This window comes from Dreissena polymorpha, chromosome 2, assembly GCF_020536995.1.
Source record: "Dreissena polymorpha isolate Duluth1 chromosome 2, UMN_Dpol_1.0, whole genome shotgun sequence".
In the NCBI taxonomy this organism is placed as follows: domain Eukaryota; kingdom Metazoa; phylum Mollusca; class Bivalvia; order Myida; family Dreissenidae; genus Dreissena; species Dreissena polymorpha.
In genome coordinates, this window is record NC_068356.1 from 121,195,392 (window position 1) to 121,217,316 (window position 21,925).

At 32.8% G+C, this 21,925-nt stretch overlaps 2 protein-coding genes across 5 annotated transcripts in view; one reads left to right on the top strand and one right to left on the bottom strand.

The window, feature by feature from the left end:
* The window catches only part of LOC127870036 (heparan sulfate glucosamine 3-O-sulfotransferase 2-like), a 40,983-nt gene extending 24,301 nt beyond the window's left edge, over positions 1 to 16,682 (top strand). Inside the window, exon 3 of the mRNA XM_052412696.1 lies at positions 16,542 to 16,682. Within this exon, the coding sequence (XP_052268656.1) occupies positions 16,542 to 16,682 (141 nt within the window). The remainder of the gene's footprint in view (positions 1 to 16,541) is intronic.
* LOC127868783 (phosphatidate cytidylyltransferase, photoreceptor-specific-like) overlaps positions 1 to 21,925 on the bottom strand; it is a 195,479-nt gene that overhangs the window by 38,680 nt on the left and 134,874 nt on the right. The gene's annotated exons all lie outside the window — the stretch shown is intronic.

Here is a 21,925-nt window from a genome sequence, read left to right on the forward strand (position 1 = left end):
TGTTCAAAGCGATGCACCCTATATTCGGGTCATTTTGAGTTGAATTTATATATAGAATTGATAGCGGAAAATATGTTTTCAGAGAAATCGATTTTTCATTATAATTTGATTGTTTTTCATTTAAAATGACGTTTTTACGTATTAATATCATAGCCACACGCTTACCACATGGACAACTTCAATTGAGTTTATATTTATTTTGAGACAATCCCCACATTCCTGAATATGGGTCATCACATGTCCGTTATTCACTAAATCCCGGGTTGCAGCTTTCATGCTTATTTTATATGGTACGCATCAATTTGGTTTCTGAGCATTCTTACTTTTGTAAAGGACACATAATACTAAAATATTACATCAATGAACATTATGTTTACCAAACAAAATCTGCAAAATTCAAGAAACCATTCGTCTGCACTTTTCCTGTCGTCAAAAAACGGTGCGTACATAACGTGACCTTGTTTTGCTTTTGAAAATAGAAACAGTTGTAAACATTGACACACATCAACAAAAACATGAATCGACTTAACAATGATAGGCTTTTTGTATTCAATTAATAGAAAACTATGAATCTTAACATAAATGAATGTATTTTGCAAACAAAGTTTAACCTATCCGCTGCTCACTAAAATCCGCTATAAACCAATCGACTGTATTGATTTATGTTGTGAGTGGTTATCTTGCCTTCTAAGTAGACAGTTTGAAAGAAAACACTTGTGGGACCACCCTTACTTAGTTACTATAATTGATATCACTCTGAGAAACTTATTAGCATCTAAACAATTAGTGTATTTACCAGTCAACGATCATGCGAGCTACATACATTACAATGCATGTATTTATTATACACGTTTACAGTGCACTCTTTTGAAATGTACCTATGTGTTGTAAATTGTTTCTTATTCCACTTTTTCTCTTGCTACAGTAGTATAATAAGTTAAGACTATTCAAAACATAATAGATGTGTTAGTAAGCATATTAAATGAGAGCTGCCAAAAATAAGACAAACTGATTGGAACTTAATTACAATTGTAATTTCTTTACAGACCCTTTAACGTCGGACCCATGCATGCTATCAAATGTTTTGAGTGAAGTGTTGAACAATAGTGGTAATAACGCAGCGACGGTACCATTTTTTTTGTATTATACCTCACATAAATTTGTTTCTTCTTTGCGTATATAAACTTCACAGGTCCGTTATTTTGAATAGTGCCCTGTAAAGATGCGCGCGCATAGTCAGCGGGCGCTATTTTGAATAGTGCCCTGTAAAGATGCGCGCGCATATAATAGTGACCGCTATAATGTTTATTTGTAACATTTGTGCAAGTTTTACAACGTTGTTGTTGTTCAGAGTTTATTTTCAGGTCTATTCGCGCCCCTTCACGGAGTCATTAAGGATGGACCTGCCCTTGTGACCTTTCAGGGGAAAAATATTAATTGTGTGTCAAAGTAGGTCAAATTTACCCCGGCTTCCCGGGTATTCGCCAAAGATATAAGTTAGATCCAAATAAACCAGTGCATGGTGGCCAATGAGACCTTAATGTGCACTGGTAGATAGACAATCTCAAGATAAATTCATGTCTGAACGCAGCACCGCCAGGGGACTGCAGCACACAGCTCCGCCTTTATGGCCCCACTTGTCGTCACCGGCCGTCGTCTTCATCCCAGAGACAGTTTCCCCAGTGCGTTGAGCGTACTGAGTACCGCTGTCCCGGGGTCCCTCTCTAAAGCCACCCCTTCGATGTTCATGGGACATGCTTTGATTCGGGACATGCTTTGATTCGGGACATGCTTTGATTCGTGTGTCAATTAAGTTTATTATTTAGATAACTTTAATTTTGTTGCATGTGAACCATGAATTTAACTGAAGTTCCCTTTTTCAGCTATGATTGCGTTACACTATTATGTTGTTTTCGAGTGGTATATGTATTTGTTTCAAGTCTTGTAATAAAATGTGTTGGTAAAAACATTTTAAGCGTGTTCACATTCTGCGAGCAATCGAATGATGTTTTTTATATTTTAAATTACGTCACGTCAGTATTAACAACATAAAGGTTGTATAAATAAGTTGTGTTAATAGCAAGTGCAGAAAATGAGGGGATAAGTATAAAAACTTTCATTTAAGCAAGACAGCCATATAGGGGAAGAAATCGGTTTTATATAGTCATGACCGACAATTATAAATATTCTACGTTAAATCGAATAGCGGAGCTTATGTCCTGACGGACATGAGAAATCAAACCGGGGTTGCAAGTTTGTTTGTCTATCGCAATATATAGAAATAACTAGTGTTCGAAATCGGTTCTATCGAGGTTGTCAACATGGCAAAATACAATTCAAATGTAAGTTTTTATGAGTGCAATAGTATTTGTTTACTGTCCGTTATTGCTCTATTCTAATAATGACCAAAGTGCCTCGCTACGGTCACACGTTTCTTCCTTGGTCGGGTATTCCCACAAGAGAAAGGAAATGGGAGTTGTGGGCGGCTGTCATTTTTGTGATGAATATAAGATTAAATGTGTTGATAATCGTAAATTAAATTGTTTTATCGATGTGTGGTTTAATTTTAAACCGTCATTTTTAAGCTTGAATCCGTCAAAAATTCCGGAAAATTTGCTACAGATTTTAGCTGAGCATGCATGTATGCACAGAATGCAAATAGGCTCATCAAATATACTTGTTAGTATAGATTAGAGGTTTTGTCAAAGTTTGTCTTGAAGCTCTGTGCACATATGGCAACAATATATGCATCTCCCTCAAATCGCTTTATGCGTCTCCAGCAATTCGCACAACATAGTTGTTGTTTATTTTTGCATGAAACATAGTTATGATGTATGGCTTCTCGCAAACGCATTAAAATATAGTGTTTTTCAGATAAACGGTCAGGTATAAATTTATATCAATTAATAAAAGCTAAACGCGTCAGTTTAATGCGAACGGTATAAATTGCTTGCGCACAGGAATCTCGATGCCAAACGGGGATTATAGTAAAGTTGTTGACCAGAACATGGCTTTCTCTCTCCCATATCACAGGATAACATTTTAACAATTGGTTGTTGGCTTTTCGGAGCCACACCAACATGATTCTGTTCGTTAAGACCTCTCGTGACCAGTTTCCTGTAATGCCTCGGCCGTGTTTCTATATATCTGCTAGTAGACGGCGCATACGTCCATTAGCCTCTCGCATGAGATGGTTATGGTGCATTGACGTCCCCGCAAACGAGTCATAACACTGAGTAAGTTAACTTCATTAAAATAAAATGAAATCAATCGGCACATTAATTAAGACGTATATATTTATGAATATGTCTGCAAAACAAAATCTGTTCAATGAATATGTTCAACGCTTACGCTGTTTGGTCGTGATGGTTTGCGATACAAACGCCAAGGTCGCATTAGAGTTGTTCAATATACGCCATGAACTTAGTGGGGACGCAATGATTTCACCGACGGCTCGAACGCCGCTCAAGAAACAGATAGCAGAACCCCCTGAGTGTCCGTTAACGGGGTCATTTCTTTTTAGAAAAGCACATAGTGTTGTTACTCCGAATATCGTTGTAAAGCAAAAAAAAGTGTATTATAATGTTTACAAATTAATAATTGTTTGCGTACATTTATATAATATTAATACAGCAGGACACTGGTGATAATAGAAAACATATAGACTGCCCAAGATCACCTTCCTAACTTTTCTATTAACATAATAAAATAAATCAGTTTTGAGAAATGTTTCATTTATTTTAATTCGCCTCTTTTGTCTCAATAATAAGTCATTGTATTCAGATGTTGTAAGGCTTTTTTAAATGTACAAAAGAAGTGTTGTCATCGAGTGCATACCATGCGTTATCGATTACTTTAAAAAAAGTGACCTGAACAAACAAACAGCCGAATCGCACTGAAGAAAACGATACAAAAGTATTTGTTTCTTTCAATTTTAAAGCTAAATACGAAAAAACCAACATAAACTGTGGTAAATGCATTGATAACAGTAATATTGTTTTCTTTCAGATTGTTTCTTCATAACATTTAATGTAGTAAATTATTTTTAATAAAATCTCACGTTGTATTTTCCGGAAACAAATATGACATCCTTACATCGTACGGAACCTTTCAGAACCATATAATACAAACTCGAAGAAAACAAAAGTTTTCCTGAAAATATAAAATGGAAAGTGAACACATATTGTCTTATAGTAGTCTGTTATGTTTGCATATAAGTCAATAAGACATTATCACGCGAAAAATACTCTCATAACAAATGATGTGCGAGAGACTAACAGGCTTTTTGACGATGCTGCGAAGCAGCTCGTCAAAGTTATCATACCATGAAAAATTCTTCACAATGGCGACCTATGTAAAAGACCGAGCCAGTCCGATTGAGATAGCTCGATTTTTCTAATCGGCATACCTCGCTGATTATCATTGATAAAGGTATAGGAAGCTCAGCTATAAATAGGACAGCATATTCTGGGAAAAAGCTTTAATAATAGTTTGAAAACGTTAATTTTAAATCAGTTAAATTCAATCTATTATATGTTTATTGATCAATGAAACAACTATGCATTTTCTGTATTGTATTTGACATTTGTCGTGATTCAGTTAATAGTTTGCGAATTGAAACGTGTATAAATAACTTTCAACGCGATCATGAGTGTAAAGAAAACGAATTATTTCGAACCTGCCATTTGTAAACGTTGTAGCGACTATGGTACACAAACAGCATAGATAATAGCCGTTGTACGTCTGTGAAACTCACTCTTATGCGTGCTTTCTCAATTTGCATATTTAATAAACTGTTTAAACAGAAATTACAGGGCCACATCAGTGCACATACTATGTTTGATAATTCATTCGTTTGTTGAATATTGTTTGCTGTTTTAAACACATATTAGGTGATATCGCGGAGATTTAGTAAACCTTACCATGTGTTCATGGGCGAACTCACGTATTCAAGTGCTCTTACTACTATGTGCTCATACCTGCTTTCGGGAATCATCATGAAATTATTGCCGTACTCAACGAACAAACATGCCTTAGCTTATTAAATAAGAGAAAAAAAAACAATAATCAAAAGAGATAAATTATATGTCCATGCACATGGGCATGTGAAATCACGTCCGTACATATAGCATCATTAACTTAGGAAAGGAAACAACGAAATATAAAGTTTGGTATGATATACATGTGAAATTAAAGAGCATGGTGTAATTAAAGAGCATGTCAAGTTTTGAATTTATATGCTAAAACGTAATGTTATAACCCACAAACGTTTTACGGTAACATAACGCTTTTTAAAGATAAGTGGTACAGAAAATACACGTCGAATATCTGTTTAAAGATATTTCTTGTTATATTTGATCGAGAATGTACCCCGCCTCCCAGTTTCGCTGAATGGATCAAGTTCCCCACGGGTACTACTTCCCCGTACCCCCAATTTTTATTTCGCACCCTACATTTTTCGTACCCGGTTTTTTTCGTACCCAAATTTTTGCTCGTACCCAAATTTATTTTCGTATCCATTTTTTTCCTACCCCAATTTTTTTTCGTAACCAAATCTTTTTTCATACCCAATTTTTTTTTAAATAATTTTTGTACCCAAAATTTTCGTACCCATTATTTCCTACCCAAAATTTTCGTACGCACATACACAATTGTGGTGATGTAGATAAACTTATATAGATGCTTTTATATCAATCCTCTTCAAAAGCATCGTCACACCAGTACTTTCAGTACTTTGATTTTCTAAGCCCTAAGATAGGAAATCGATTAAGGATAGCACATGAGATAAAAATACAGTTTTTTTGTCAACAATACCAAGTAATCCACTCTAACGTTGCTTTAATTCTTGCTATATATAATGTTGTTAGACATGAAAACAGTATTGTCATTAATATGATTATTTTTCATTTCAGGCCTTCTTAGTAAGTTAACTATTTATTCTAAGAATAAATCACTGTTTTTTAATGAAATATAAATATGCTGCCTACATGTTATAAATGTTATATGTCCATTCACACCGTGTATTATAGCTTCTTCCCTAAATGCATTACTATGACTGGAATTTGTATTATGATACTGGGTTGTGAAATACTGTAATCGTTTTTTTTGGCACTATTACATTCTGCGGCAAATATTTAACCATTCAGCTATAAAAATGTAATACAATCGATATTATGTTGTATGGCTGTACATTTTTACTGGAATTTGTACGATGTTATTGTGCTTTACATTTATTTGTTCTCTGGCAAAATAAAATGTGATTCTCGGCTTGTTTAAAAGCCGGTTTAAGCGAAACAGATTTTCATAAATTGTATGTGTTCCGTTGTATGTTGTCGACAGGCTTTTCATTTTCAGTATTTGCACTGGTCACTTTTTTAATAATGTATTGTTGCATGATCTCTTCTGGATATGTCAAAAGGGTTTTAACATTCTTGTATATCATCGGATTGATACCGTTATGTACTTAATGCGATTACAAGTGAATATTTGCGTTGCCTATTGCTTATTATTTAACCAAAGTCGTATTATTTCGACTTTGAAAAAAGGAAGAGAAAGGTGTTACTTTGGAATCTCCTCTTTCTATTTTAATATTAATAACATTTCAATAGCTGTCTCAATGCATGAATTGAAACAAGGTACTGGATGCTATATGATTGAGATTTAACATAAAAGCAAATGAATACTGGAATCTTCATTCAACATTCTCCGAAAGTACGTTCTTAAATGTAAAACCGCCTATGCTTTTGTCGTTGTTAATACACTCATTGATTTTGTGTTCATGAATAAAAATTAAAGAAAGAAAGGATTGATTAGTAACCCTGTGGATTTAGATGTTTCGTAAACTCAAAACAAACATCCCTACATACCACACACGTTAAGGAAGTGTTATTTTTTTTCTATTACTGTACATACACAAGGATTAATAATGATAATCGATAGCCTAAGTATAGAAGAAAATGAAGTTGTTTGTGTGAACTGTGTTTAAGTTTCCCCTACGCTTTTCGCAAACAATTCATTTGTCAAAACATCAGTGACATTCAATGGTAATAATTACCTTTTTTTGTGTGGGAAGCATTATTAGCGCACAGACGATGGCTTTGAAAGTTTATCTCGACAATCGAACAATGTTCTCACACGCTGTTAAGTTGCGAATCAATTTAAAATAAGAAATTGAGCTGTAACTTTTATTTATATGTTTTTATATATTTCTGTCGGATTAAACGAATCAAATTTTTTTATTAGTTTCGACATGAAAATAAACCGGGCCCGGAAATAATTTATCGTTTAATTTACTTAAACAATCATCTTCAGGTAGAAAAAATATTTTATATCTATGTTTCGCCAGGACATAAAATTTAATATAATGCAGAACATTACAAATCAGAAATCAAACTAAGTTTTATGTACACTGTCTTTCTTTGAAAAATTGAAAGGAGGGAATAACTACTGAGAGCTTTTAGATAATGGTGCCGAACATAGAACAGTATATTCCGAAGATAAAACCGATTTACATAAGAAAGCGATTGTAATCTAAGTGGATCCATCGAAAATGACTCTAAAAATTAAAACGAATGTCTAAACACATTTTACAAACTTATCTATTGCAACGCAGTTCCTTTTTGCATACTGTTGCTAAATGTAGGAAATGTAGGAAAATTTTGATGTAATATCAATTTTACATTTGTTTCTAGTTTACTAAATACATTTATATGACGTTGTCTGCAACGATCAGCAACCTTTTTTTTAAGGACAAAAAAGCAAAATTGTGGGAATTATTTAAGAAACAATTTCGACAAAGAGTTGGTTATTTCGGTAATAAGCATCGATTTTGAGTTCAGCTGCGTATGAATCAAACCATGAGGGCGATATCCCGAGTTGTTTAATAACGAGAAAAGGCATTATCGCAATGTACATCAAGCTTAACAAATACACACGAGTTTTATTTACTTCAGTCGCAAATAGAAATCAAAGTGTTGGGAGCTTAATTAATAAACTATGAGCAAATACTCAATGTGACGTAATATGTCTTGTTAAATACAGTACAAATACAATTCTTTTAAAATAAGTTGAAGCCAAAATAAGTTAAATTAAATTAATGCTTGCATGTTGATTTACTTAAGAATAATATTTGTACAACTTATGTGTTGCTGAGCTTTAGGTTAAACTCAAAAGATATCATAAATAACTAAGCAAAGACGGAACATTAATGAATCTAAATGGGGTTGATGATCAATTAACATGTGCAATGTGAAATGCAGATGTCCTAATTAAATAGATGTTCAAAACGCATTTAAATAATGCCAGCTTGCTTAAATATAAAAATCAAAAACACATTATTTACTTAAATGGAGATTACAATAGACCACAGATTGATAATTCTTTAGCTATTTCGACCTAATTTTAAGGTTATTTACTACTGCCGTTTTTATTAATTTTTAACATGCATTCATATTTTCTCATATGTATTTAAAACTAATGCAGATAAGCAATTATTAACAGACTAACACATTGTTGTAACAGAGACGCAGGAATTGCGTCAGCATCTTTATTTTTCAATTATTTATATATCAACAATTCAAAGAAATTGAACGGAAAAAAAATCTTATGTTTAAATCAACAAAAGCACACTGTCCGCGACGATTTTATCTCGACGACCAAAAATCTGATAGCTGTCATAACTTTTTCATCTTTGTTGTGTTTCACGATGTTTTTGTCGCAAAAAGAAAAAAGGAACGTTTACTTGCATTTAAAAACAAACATGTTTCTTCGAATCAAACGTGACTAAAATTCAACTAATTAAATGGATAACATATTTAAATTGGTATTATTCTTTTTGCTTCACCACACCAAAAGTTGTTACAGAAAGTCAGCAAGTCAAAATTGACTATGACTTGTTTCAAATTGAATTAAATATTTAAGTCTGGTTCGCGTAAAACAAAAGTCTATGCTGTTTGTTGCTTTTGTATTAGGAATGTTTGTATCCAGTATAAGGCATTAAATGACACCATTAATTTGTGTTCCATAAATGGAAACCTGACGTAAGCATATTAAATATAATGAATTGTGCTGTTTCAATGTCCCTTGATTGTATTGTTTGTAAAATATTCTATAGATATATTTCATTATTTTATTCTCGTGTATTGTATGTTTTACTAATGCATGTACTAATATTTGATTCAACAATCGCATTTGAAATTTTCAAGTACTCTTAATATTTGAATTAACGGTCAAAATGACGTGTGTACGATAAGTTACATAGGTTGAGTTAGATTTTATTACAATATGTTTTCAAAGTGTGTCACAATCTTTAACCTATTCTTAGTTCAAACCCAGTTGTTCCATGAACGATTAAAAGTTGCGAATGAATAAACCGGATATTGCCTCAAATAACAACACATGTTAATTAAGAGAAGGAGTGGGCACTGTATTGAAATGCATCATACAAAATGATTTCTACCATAGTTGTTGGTGGTTATCGCAAGGCTAACGAAGCATAATCGATGTTTCAAGCGAACAAGATTTAATCTCCATAACAACGTTGGGTTATTCCACTTCGGTTATACCTTATGAAATATATATTCGTTTTTTTAATTTAAGTTGGTTTTAGATAACGCGCTTATTTACAATTGCTGATAGTTATCAATACATTAAACGAAAGTGTATGAATAACGGCCATTTATTTAAGGCAGCAAAGCATGGGCCACATCAAAGTTTCGTAAACAAGACCATACATTTACGTCATAGTAAATATTCATAGTGTTTTAAATATTGCTATGAACTGTACATTTCGTGTACCTTTTCCCAGTGCCGAACTGCTAGAAATTTACGTGTGGGCATACATAAAAGACAACGAAATCATGAAGATGCATCTCCTACTGATGCATCTTGATATTCACTTATTTATATGCATTGTAACTTGTACAATACTGTTCTTGTTGCTGTTTGTGTTTTGAAAAGTCTTTATCCAAGAGGCCAATACACTTTGTGTCATTTTCTTTTTGCTGGAGCTATTTTCATGCGTTTACGATGTCTAGGAGTTCCCATATATGTCTTGAAATCAAAGTCTCGCGCATGGATGTTCTGACATTCTGAATGGTAATATATATTATATTACTTTTTATGTAATTGCTAGACAGTTCACACTCTTAAACAGACACTCCTGTATAGATATATACAACCGTCAAAACTTCTATTACGTTGACAATGACGCGATTTCGACAGCTAATTTTATTGAAAATACATTAGTCAGCATATAGTTTATTAAATATACATACTTATGTCAAAGAACTGCATGTATCCCATTAACATAAATTTTGCACCCTCATGAGACGATAGGAAAACTTGACATTCGCAATGCTGGTTTTTATTCGTTGTCTTTAATATCAAATGATCAAGTCTTTATTGGAACGATTTGTTTAATATTTTTTATGTTTGTTTGTATGTCTTTTGTAAGAGAAAAACTACCTATGATAATTAGATTTTTAGAGATTAGTAATAACGAAATTCTAGTCTGTTTCTTGTGATGCACTAAATATATATTTATGCAAGAAACAATTTTCGATTGCAATATAAAATTTAATGAAATTATTCACTTTCAAAATACCTCATTAGATAAAAAGTTCACACATTACATAATTTTGACAATTGTTATATACAATTAGTTTTATCACAGTTGTCGTGATCATATGTCTGCACACAAAAAAATTGTAAAAGTATACATATTGTTTCTCGATGATCATGTGATTCAAAATGCTCCAAGTGAGCTGCTTCATTACATAAAGTGCATATCAATTGTGTTTGTAATGGACTATAATAATACATACCTTTAACGCAAGTTGTATGATATGGCATGATATTCTTTGATGATGTCTCGGAACGTGTAAAAGTGAGTTAAACCAGTTTTTATGATGTGAATACTCTTCAATATAGCTTTTGGTTTGCAGCACTTTCTCAAGTTCCATTGTTCCATTATTGACAAAACTCTTACAACAAAATAAACAGCGTCGTATACGCCTACTCGAGCGATACAAGTCAACATATTTCGAAGAGGAATGCTACCTATGAACAATTATTATTGAGACTGTTATTATTTCAGTTGTCCTGTCTGTTAAATAAGAGGCATATATTTTGCAATTTAATAATATGCAGTTTCTGTATAATCGTATAAACAATTATACAAATGTGGCTTTCAATGCATGTAACTGCCTCATCAATATTTTAAAACATGTTAGTCTAGTATAATACTTTTGAAATAATATTTTGTCATGTTCTATTAGTTTCATACTGATGATTTGAGCAACTATGAGTATAACATATGTTTAACTCATTTTATTGACGATGCTGGAACAGCGTCGTCTAAGGTTTGATAGGCAGTAAAAAAATTCTTCACAATGGGAACCTATGTAAAAGACCGAGCCAGTCCGATTGAGATAACTCGATTTTTCAGTTACTTCCCTTGGCATTCGCCACTGCGAAGGAGATTGCTCGTTGATTTTCATTGATAACATTCTCCTAGCAGAGTTGTCGTTCGTGTTGATTAAGGTCAATATTAATAGAACAGCATATCCTGGGGAAACAGATTCAATAAGTGTATCAGAACGTTAATTTAAAATTAGTAATTTTACATCCATTTTATTTTTATGGACCAATGAAACAACTATATATTTTCTCTATTTTGTTTGATATTTGTTCTCGATTTAGTACGTAAATTGCGAATAAAACATGTAATATTAACTATTTACGTGATCACGAAACTAAAGAATGCGAACATTTTCCAACCTGCAAATTGTAAACGCTGCACTGCTATGATATATATAGATATAACAACGTTTCTTTGCGTAATTGTCCGTCCCGCTAGCGCAGTGGTAAGGACGTTAGCTTTTTCACCTTTACGACACCGGTTCGATTCCCGCTCCCGGCGCAATGTTATATTTTGTCTGTTTTGTGGTCACCCTTCCGGACAGGTGTTTTTTTCCGGATAATCTCATCCCCCCGCAGCATTTGACCATATAAAAAAATAAAAAGTATTTCAGTACAAAACAAATAGCTGGAAATTGCAACTATCATTCAAAATTCGTCCCAACTGTCGTCAATCTAATCTTATTAGGTAGGAGTGCTGGACACACTCCGGGTCCCAACATTATGCAGCCTCAGCGCGGAGGTAACTCATTACCTTGGAAAACACAAAAACACAGACTGGGTTCAGCCTAGGCGCGTATAGACTCAAACAAGGCAACAAACTCAAGTAGGGGCACAATCATTTAAAATTTACATATTGAATACGATATTCTAACAGAAATTACACAACCACCTAAGTGTACATACCATGTTTGATATTTCGTTCGATTGTTAGATTTCAGCATATACATGTATAAGGTCATTTCGTTATTAGTTAACTTATCCATATGTTCGTGTGCGAACTCGGATTGTCAAGTGCTCATACGATTGAGCTCACATGGTCCGGCTATGTGCTCATACCTACTTTCGAGAATCATCATGAAGGTATTGCCATACTTAATGAACAAGAATGTGACCCGCCTCCCAGTTTCGCTCAATGGGTCAAGTAACCCACGGGTACTACTTCCCCGTACCCCTAAACTTTTTTTCGTACCAAAAATGTTTCGTACGCAAATTTTTTTTCGTACCAAATTTTTTTTCGTACCCAAAATTTTCGTACCCAAATTTTTTATCGTACCCAAATGTTCGTATCAACATACACAATTGTGGTGATATAGATAGACTTAAATTGATGTTTTATATCCATCCTCTTCAAAAGCATCGTCACACCAGTACTGTCAGTACTTTGATTTTAAGTCACGTATCAAATTGACTAGACAATACATGTTAAATGACGCAACACTTATTTTAACACGATGGCTAAATCTTTGGTCACCTAGTCGAACGGTCAAGAAAGAGAGCATTAACCTGTTTAAAGGCGACACAAACTGATTTCAACATTTCCGGTATCTTCTATGAATTATGTAATAACTTCATTATTACTACTATTATATTGAGGCTCACTCTTTCGAATCACGTGTTATACGATTTTTTATATCATTAAATCTTTACAATTTCTTTTTTTTTGAAGACGAAGGAAATATAAACTTGTATGTGTTATATAGTATAATGTTTGGTTATCACAAGAGCATGTTTGGATAGTCGTTTATTTAGATTTAACGGATTTTGCACATTTTAAATAAAGCGTAAACAATAAGTTTTCCTGCTCACCCATCTGACGATATTTTTTTAGTGCCGACCCTTATTTTTAAACTTTCGCTCGTTTTCGTTTAATAAACGTTTGCTGATCAAGAACAATTGTTAGAATAACCTCGGATAAGTTTTGTCGTTAAACAATCGTATTAAAGAAGGAAATAACATAAAGATATACAGGTGTTTCAAACTATCTTCCAGTTGAAGCATCACTGATAGAATCTGTCCCATGTTTCATAGTTCCCAGAATATTTAAAGTTGACTTTTCAATAAACATAACATTTTTGAAACGAAAGCAAGTGTTCATCTATTGCCCGATAGGCGGTGTCTTTACTAAAATATATAAAAAAATGTACATTAATCTGCACTGTCTTGAAGATTTTATAATTTATATTAGAACTAACTTGAACATGTATTGGTAAATTAAGTGTATACTTAAAACTCAGAAGTTAATATAAAAAACCTTTAATTTTATACTAGTTTGTTTTTTATATCAAAGTGATTTCAAGCAAAGTACAACTTTAGCTTAATATTATTATAAATATTATTCTAGAAATTGAGATGGCTGAAACAGCAAAAAAAGATTGGCCATACGTATTAACAACATTGACGATAACGACCCTTCTCGAAATTTTCGGACTTGTTTGAGGTAATATACAATACTGCAATACTCAGATAACTTAAAATGACATGTCATAATTGCACATATAAATTCTAATAAATGAATAAAATAGACTGAAGCAAATTGAGCGATACGATTATAAAAAGCTTACACTTTTCGTGTAAGAAATGAATCTATTTATTTTGTTTCTTCTGAAAAACAAGTGTATGTTTTTAAAATCAATACTCATTTTTCCTTTCGTATCGTTGCTATGATATTCAGATTGATTGGAAAACCGCTCTGTGACAGTAGTTGGATTTTTATCCGTCGAAGCCCCTCCGATGTGCTCTTGATGGGATTTGTATAGCATGATGTATTGAAACTCGTTACCGAACAGCATAGGAAATACATTGGTCAGAATAAAGTTAACACAATTTGCATAATGGAAAGAATAAGTATGAGCAAATTGTTTTCAGAGTTGTTTTTTTTTTAAATCAACTTTTTACAAGCATTAAATTCATTGAATCATGAAGAAGTTACATGTTTTGATCCCAAATACTATAAAACGACATTATTCGGATTATTATCAATAATTCGAATGCGACATTTTTTAAATTTTATTTGTCAATTGTGAAGTTAATAAATAAATTGTCACGAAAACACCATAGGTGTCTATCTTGCAAATAAAGAACACACGTGTCGTTGTTAAACTATTTAATTAACAATGCAAAGATTACCCAATCATGAGCCCACAATAGTTAATTATAAATTGCAAAATTATAGTTAAAATCCATTTATAACATAGTTATAATCTTTGTTTCATTCAGAACAACAAATCGTCGACCAAAACTGACAAATCGAACGGGATTTCTGACTCTGACTGAAAATGATCACAGTTGATTTTGGATTCCAAAAATATTGACCATGGCGATTATCTTGGTAAAATCTGGCATGTTATTGTCAGCCCAGAGTGTTAATCAATTGCGCATCACTTGCTTTAGAGATCGTATTATATCAATTCGTTGTAATGATAGAAAGGAAATAATTGTGGATTAGCTATGACGGAGGCAGCAAAATAAACCAAATGGAAGACGGATTCTGAGAGTATCAATGTTTTAAATCATTTGATTCCCGTGATGAGTTATGTTTTTAAGGACTTGTTATACTGAAAAATGCCGAACGCCATTCGGTACAGAAGTCTTGTCTGGCAAACATCATATTGTTTGAGAAAAGTTTATAAACGAAGTTGAAATCAATGTACAATTGGTCTACGCATTTTCCAGTTCAATTTTCAGTCAAATTACTGAGATTACAACATTAAACTAAATGGGAACTAAGAAAGTGCTTACACTTTTCTATGAAATGATAACTTTCATTTTTTCCAAATCATAATAAATAAGATGATGTCGATACAACCATGTGTTGTTCATTGGTCGCTGTGTGGGAACGGAATTATAAATTATATCTCGTTCATCCGGAAACTCACCAAAGGATAAAATGCGAAGGGTTCCTTTTTCCTTTAAAATCGTTGAGGCTAATAAAAATAGTTTATGCAATCTTATGAAAAGTGTTACAAACAGTTAATTTGATTTAGTTTTCTAACACAGTTGTTTGATAATGACCACAGATGGCCAATTTTTGACATAATTTAATGAAGTAAATCGCTCCGCCTTCTCAGACAGTGTACATAATGGATTGTCGATTTCCGAAGATCTTTTGCCATTGTTGTCCTGTTTGGGATATTGAAGACCTGTTTTAGCTGGGTTAAGAAATACCTTCATTTAACTGTCTAACAAGTGTGGTACGAAACGACATTCTCTTATTATTTCTATAAAAACTATTTTTGATTTAAGACACATGCTTAGAAAAATTTTATTATGAAAGATACATCTAATATTTATTTTTCATCAATAATATGAAGCACGGTATGATTTGTATTTAGCTGATATGTCTAATTATAATACTATTCGTTTACAAACTATACCTTTGAACTATCGCCCAGTTTGAAGGGCGTTATATGGGATATACGTTATCATTATTCTCCTAAAACAAACTGCAAAAGAAAAAAATATATTCATAATAGTACATAATATAACGTTCTTTAATATTCTCAATATAACTGTTATGGTTTTTAAATTGACCGTTTGGAAACTTGAACATGTATTTTCCGCCAACTAGGAATCTTCTTAACAATTCATCTGACACCATTTTAAGGGGGCATTTACACAGAAGTTTGTCATTAAATGCTTTATATTGATAAATGTAAACATTGGATTTAAAAAGCTCCAGTAAAAAAATCAAGAATAATAAAAAAAAAGTTACCCTAAACAGTCTCGAACCACTGACCCCTGGAGTCTTGGAGTAAAAGTCTACCACTTAGACCATTTTGCCATCCGCACACATACAATTATGGATGTATTTTATACTTAATATTAGAAATCCTCGTAGTTTCACAAAATATAACGACAACAACAGAAGTGCAGCAATATCCCAAAGTGAAGCTACTGTAGTTTCGTCCATGACTAATGTGTACTTTGCTGCACAACATACTATCGCATCATCACTGGTTCCAGACCAGAACCGATTGTGTGTCTTGCAGGTAAAAATAAAGTAAATTAAAACAAATCGTTAAAACAAATTTGATACCATTGTGTTCTTTGAAGTTTTTTAAAAATATTTAGCAAAAATATTATATTTTCAGGTTGCAAATTTGTATTTATATATATTACAGTGTGCAACCCAGCTCAATGACCTTCGAGTTGACAGTCACACGTCATATGAACCCAGCTCCAGTGTGTCGGAATTTCAAAACTGTATGGCAGACGTTCTGAGGAGTGATCTTCTTCAGAAGATACAGACATCTTGCAAGTAGAGTGTCATGATTAATGAGGGTACTGACATATCAGTGAAGCAAAATTTTGTTACCTATGTTAGACATTTGAACATTTGGAGTTTGGCGCTTTGCCACATACTTACTTTTTAGGTGTGGCCGAACTGCAAAGGGCGAATGCAGAAAGCATTTATGAGAATGTTTTTAATTTGCTTGTTCGAAAGGGACTTGCTTTTTGTTTGCTTAGCACAGACGGGGCTTCTCTTATGGTTGGGCGAAATTCTGGGGTAGTCATCCGGCTGAAGCGTGCAGTATCAGGTGTGTTGGCAACACACTGCACAGCACATCGGTTGGCCTTGAGTTGTGCTGGGGCAGCTGATACAATTCCATATTTGGTGAAATGCCAAGAGATTCTGAATTATGTTTGTACATTCTTTCAAAATTCTCCAAAACACATGTCCGCTCTTTTGCAAATTTAGATGGTAATAAATGGGGGAACAAAGAAGTTCAAAGAGATGTTTCACACTAGGTGGCTTAGCTTTGAAGGGGCTGTGGATGCCATTATTGCAAATTATCAAAGTTTGGTGTCCGTGTTCTTAGAGGAAACTGCTAGCAAAGCACTTTCTCTGCACAAACCCATAGCAACCTTCAAATTATTGTATGTTTCTCACTTTTTAGACTGCTTAGAACCTTTGGCAATCCCGTCCAAATCCTTCCAAAAACAAGACCTTAACTTTGCAGAAGTACATCCACTTCTCACAGGAACCATTGACTCTTTGGCAAAACTAAAAGATGGTAAATCAGGTGACAAACTGTCAAAATGCTTGTCTCAAGTACCATCTGAACCTCGCATTGATGGCCTTTGTATATTTGAATTTCAAGGACATACAATTAGAGATGGGGTGAATCACAGACAAGAGGCCAGTAGTGTCTGTGTAAAATTTGTTGACAACATGCTGAAAAGTTTGAATGAGGGATTCTCTGACAATGATGATTTAGCCATTTTGACTGCCCTGACAAATTTGTTTAGCCCTTAAATTAAGGATTAGGATATTGACAATGAAATCGACAGACTTTTTTTACTATTTCACTTATGTCGGCCATCAGGGCACAAAACAGAAATGAAAACATTTTCAAAATTCTGCAGGGCCAGTATTTTTTAAGTGGCAACAAGTCTGTTAAAGACATTACTAAACTGCATGCAATTTGCGATTTTTTCAGGTTTAAATAGACCTCTATTTTATGCGTTCATGCAATGCACAATTTGATAAATTATTGATTAAGTATCTTAACATTTGAAATCTCGGTAATTTATGTAAAATCTACCAAACTACGTAACGTAATACGTTTAAGTCTCACGTCAATTTAGAACTCAGGATTTAATGTTCTTACTTTTATTTTTCATACTTTGAAATGTTATGTCTTAGATATTCAACAAGACAACGTTTAAACAAAAATATTGTCCAATTTACGTTGATGCTCTGCTATCTACTCCTGCAACGCGCGTCTCCTTTCTTTTAGACATTGCAAATTAAGGCTCTCAGTGGCGTTCAATTGCGTTCAACTGCTGTGAAAGTGCTTGACTCTAGACTAACCGTCGTCGTAATTTAATGTAACAGGAAACTTGCTGCCCATGAATGTTAAATAACGTTTTGCCTTTGAATCCACAACACAATAATTACATGATTTTAGTTTTAACTGAGGTTTGTTCGAATTTCTTAGACAGGAGGTTTTGTGGCAAACCAAATCATATATATTTAGAAGTAAACAGACATTTTAATAAATTGTAAAATAATCGTGTAATATACGATTACGTGAATGATTTATCTGAGGTTTAATATTAATAGTGATGACCATTATTTAATGTGACATGTAATTATGAAGTGTAAGAAAAAAATGTATAACACATGTTATAAACGGCTAAATACTTGGACAAGGTTTTGTTATATTAAAGTGTAATAGTCTTCTGCGAGTATACATCGGGAATAATTCCAAAGCTCAATATGTAGATTATTTTGCATTACACTTCTGTTTTAAATTCAACCGCAAAGTAAACGATGTGTACAATTTTGGACTTCACCTTGTAACTCTCAATGTGCTTGTTATAAACTTTTTTATTGCAGGAATACGTTTGGCCATTATTTTGAACAACAGTTGTGTCTGCATCATCCGTGTTATTCAAGAAAAAAAGAATAAGGCTTTAAAAGTCACACTTCGCCTCAATGTCATTTATTGTGCTCTAATCTGAAAAGTTCGAATAAAGACATCGGAATACAAGACTGGCTGTGTATTTTGTATAAATGTTTTTTATAAAATGATACGACTTGGTCAGAATATTGATCGTATCAATAACAAGACCGAGAGCGAGTCTAAGTCTCTTACATGTAAGCACTAATCCACCAGGTCAGATATACGAACAACCTGGTCAGCACTCTTTGAAGCCACATTTATATTGCAATGGTCATGACATTTGGTAAGAAAGTTTATCCTAACAATATATTTTTACTTTTCGAATCTGGGTCATATGCATTCAAATACTAGGTCACCAGATCAAACATTTAGAAAAGCTTTATTATAAATCTAGCAGTCACGTTAATGTTTGATACTTTATAAAACTTGTTCAGTAACATTATCTTGATAATGTTAATGCCGACTTTGAATCGGCACTACCAAGTCGAAAATTTGCTCACCAGATCAAACCTTACAACATCCTTATTACCATTTTAGAGGCCATATATATGACTCAATCTTTATGATACTTGGTCGTAATGTTAATCTTGACAATATCTAGGCCAACTTGAATATATAAATATTGTAGCCGCTCTACAAACCACATTCATGTCTGAATCTTGAAATTTGCTATAATGATTATCTAAACAATATTAGGATCGTGATCGAATATCGGTCAATCAGCGTCAAAACAAGGTCACACGGTGAAGCCAGCATGACCCTCTTGTTTCCATACTTGCCATACTATCATGCGACATACTTTATTTTGCAATTTTCCGTCAGAAACCATACACATTTTTAAATCCTAGACATAGTCTTACATTTGAAATTTGATGATAACAAGTGATGTTTTATACACAAAAGGCACGATTGTACAGCGGGTTTCACTTCTACGAACACCACGAGTTCCGTGAAAAAAGAAATATGGACGAAAGAAGGTATTGTCACAATACAATGATTACAACTCATTTATTCAAAACAAACATACATTGTTATTCCTTGTCTTGTTCGACCCCAAGGCAATCACAAATGTATATAGAGCATACTTGTACACATGTGTAAACGTTTGAGAATCATGACATGATATTAAGTTATAAAATATTTAAAACAAAACTAATTTATATTGATTATACACATTTTATTCAATAGTTCTGCTTTTTATAGTGTTGAGACATTTTTGACCGTTTTTCAAATGGTTTCCTGCTAATTTTACAACATGTTATATTTTTTTTACAAATTTGCAGCGCGATAATCACGAATGTGCTGTCGTACAGCACAGTTTTTATTATATTATCTAAAGTTTTGTTTATAAATATATTAAAAGAAGGATTTCTTAATAAGTTTTTTTAAATATTAAATAATAACAGAAATATAACGTGTATTTTTTTAAATTGATAACTGATTTCATTACTAATTGAGCAACTGGCGTTATGTTTCCGAACTCTGAAAAAAGTATTACATTTTTTGAGGCTGTGATGCCTAGCTGGAACGCCAACTACATAATTATCGTTTTACTCACATTAAACGTATACGCTACACTTGTAAAGTCTTAAAGCACCCAGGAAACTCTTAAAGTAGGAAATCTATTTTCACAGTACATGATTGCAAAATGTATTTTGTCTCGTGTGAATTCTTAAGACAATTATAACATAAACCTTTCCTACAAACTTGTTCTAGAAATATAATTTACGCTTTATATATAATAGTGTATATTTTTTAAATATCAAACAACACGCAATTATACATAAATAAGTTAACTAAAACACAGTATCCCAAGTTAAATGTGACACTAGTAAGGATTAGTAAGGATTTTTCAACATTATACATGTCTGGTGTTCAGTTGTACACTTGTACAATAAGAAGTGTTTCGAATTATGTACACTTTTTTTATCGAATACGTGTGCACGGCAATTAAAAAAAATGTTGTAAATCTATTTTCTAACAATGTGTTATCATATAACATCACATACAACTCGATGATACACAGTTCGCTTTTAAATATTGTGAGTTTTCTATATTATGCTTTCAACTTTGCTTTACAATTAATGAAATGACTAAAACAGACTATAATGTCTTAAAATGTCTTATAAATAAGTCACTCTGTTGTTGATTGTATGGCATATATGTACAACCATTACAGCATTTACTTTGTTCTATTGTGGCATCATTTTGGCCCTGTGATATAAGTGTATTCAATATATACAATAGACATACCGTCCATGAGTATACGTGATCAAAACATAGTAACATATATGAAGGCATGATATGTGATCAGTATTGAATTTCACAAGTTGTTAAATAAAGTATCAATACATTAAAGGGCCTAGGACACTTTTTTTGGATTACAACATTCATAATCCATTTCACAATTAATGCTATAACGATAACAACAAAAACAGTAAAGACTAAATTACTAGAGAGCGAGAAGTCAAGTTTGAATAATGCATTATATACACTTAATCATAATAATATGTATACAGGTTTCTTTGACTAAATGCTTTATGAACATACATAGCAAAGTTTCTGTTGGTACTTGTATTCTCTGATTGCATTATTTCAACAATTACAACATTTAGAATCTATTTCACAATTAATGCTATAACGATAACCACAAAAACAATAAAAACGAAATTACTAGAGAGCGAGAAGTCAAGTTTGTGAAATGCATTATATAGAATTAATCATAATTATATTTATACAGGTTTCTTTGACTAAATGCTTTATGTACATACATAGCCAAGTTTATGTGTTAGTACTTGTATTATCCGATTGCATTATTCAATAAATTTTATCATGTTTGGTCTTTTTCAGTAATATGTATTTATATACAATTTTCTAATATGATCATATAAGGAGCATTCTTTTAGTATCCCACTTTAAAAAAATACATAACCTTTGTTTTATTTGTGTTAAAAAAATAATCTCCACCTATCACAATAATCCTCTAACAAAGACAAACCTTTAATCATGTTTTCGTCAGTTTCTGCCATAATAACAATGTCATCTGCATATAACAATAAAAATTATTTTAGCATACCAATATCTATTCCTTGAAA